The sequence below is a fragment of the Lactuca sativa genome, chromosome 9 (assembly GCF_002870075.4).
Source record: "Lactuca sativa cultivar Salinas chromosome 9, Lsat_Salinas_v11, whole genome shotgun sequence".
In the NCBI taxonomy this organism is placed as follows: domain Eukaryota; kingdom Viridiplantae; phylum Streptophyta; class Magnoliopsida; order Asterales; family Asteraceae; genus Lactuca; species Lactuca sativa.
The window spans coordinates 163,235,516-163,236,743 of NC_056631.2; the positions used below are offsets into that span (position 1 = coordinate 163,235,516).

General features: G+C 33.0%; 1 protein-coding gene across 2 annotated transcripts; it reads left to right on the plus strand.

The window, feature by feature from the left end:
• The first annotated feature begins 281 nt into the window (after positions 1–281).
• On the plus strand, positions 282–1,028 carry LOC111888182 (heavy metal-associated isoprenylated plant protein 47). Of its 2 annotated transcripts, none has more exons than XM_023884314.3 (3): positions 282–414; positions 573–654; positions 766–1,028. In XM_023884314.3, exons 1-3 carry the CDS (start codon positions 409–411, stop codon positions 903–905), a joined length of 228 nt encoding a protein of 75 aa, XP_023740082.1. In that variant the 5' UTR covers positions 282–408; the 3' UTR covers positions 906–1,028. The 2 variants fall into 2 exon arrangements, with proteins under 2 accessions (XP_023740082.1, XP_023740083.1); XM_023884315.3 differs by having other exon boundaries at positions 344–414; positions 573–651.
• The last annotated feature ends 200 nt before the right edge of the window (positions 1,029–1,228 follow it).

The following is a 1,228-nucleotide window of genomic DNA, read 5'->3' on the forward strand; positions in this document are numbered from 1 at the left end:
TGTGATTTCGGTAATCCAGAAATTAAATGAATATGTTGTGTGGAATTGCCTTTTAAAAACGGTTAACACATATGGCGGACAAAGAGCCTTTAATAACAATACATAAGAAAGTCAAAATGCCGTGGTTCATTCATAAGCACATGCTCGCCAATAATTCACTGGACATTTTCTTGGTAAGTCTTTCTCTATTTATTTTGACACATCGACTCATATTCTTTAAGTTTGAAAAATTCTCTGCCTTGTGGTTCAACCTATACAAGTGGAAATCCAATGAAGCGTAAGATTTCCACACGGCATTAACTGTGTAATCTTATAAAGTACACTAAGAGACCTTACATCAAACGTTTATATTATATATATGCCCTAATTCTTCCCTCACCCATAAAGCTTTAACAAGTATTCTTCATAATGATGGTATTTGCATCTGCATATTCCTTTCCAATTATGTAGACATATATAATAACCGATCTAATTCTTAACTCATTGTTTTTGTTGTAAGACATCAGTATACAACATTTGTCTTCAAATTATGTGCGATTTAATTTGTTAATTGTTGTAACTGAATTTTGCAGCAAAAGATTGTGATAAAGATGCAGCCAAAGTGTGGGAGATGCCGAACAAAAGCCATGATGATAGCTGCAAAAGCATCAGGTAGTTGTAGGTGTAAACATATTGTGAAACCAGGTTCCAATTACTCGTTTCTTGAAAATGATAAGAATATAAGTATGTGTATGTGCGTGTTATATGACTTTAGTATGTGCGTAGGTGTCAGTTCAGTGGAGCTACAAGGGGAGAACAAGAACCAGATGGTGGTGATTGGAGATGGCATAGATGCAGCTGCATTGACAAGCTCGGTGAGGAAAAAGATCAAGAATGCGTCATTGGAATTAGTTCAGCAGTTGTAGTTCATCTTTTGCTGCTACAAACCCTGTAATTGCTTAATTACTTAGTTACAAGAATCATATAGATTGTATCGGTTTGATTACAATATTTACATCAATATATAACACCTAGGTGCCTATTTGATTTAATATTCCTTAACGATCAGTGACCAAAATATATATAATAACAAAATTAAACTTATAAACAAAAATCGTAAGACAAAAGAATATATAGGCTAATAGCGTCTTTTGTTTTGACATAGCATCATTGTTATATTTTGTTTTTGTAAGACAACAAGAATAACAAGTTAACATTGTATAGCATTAATAATAGAAAATGGGTTTAC

Bases quoted from the DNA above. Each gene is read 5' to 3' on its own strand.
- LOC111888182 (XM_023884314.3), top strand. The intron at 655-765 runs GTTGTAGGTGTA...GTATGTGCGTAG, and splicing joins AGCTGCAAAAGCATCAGGTA to GTGTCAGTTCAGTGGAGCTA.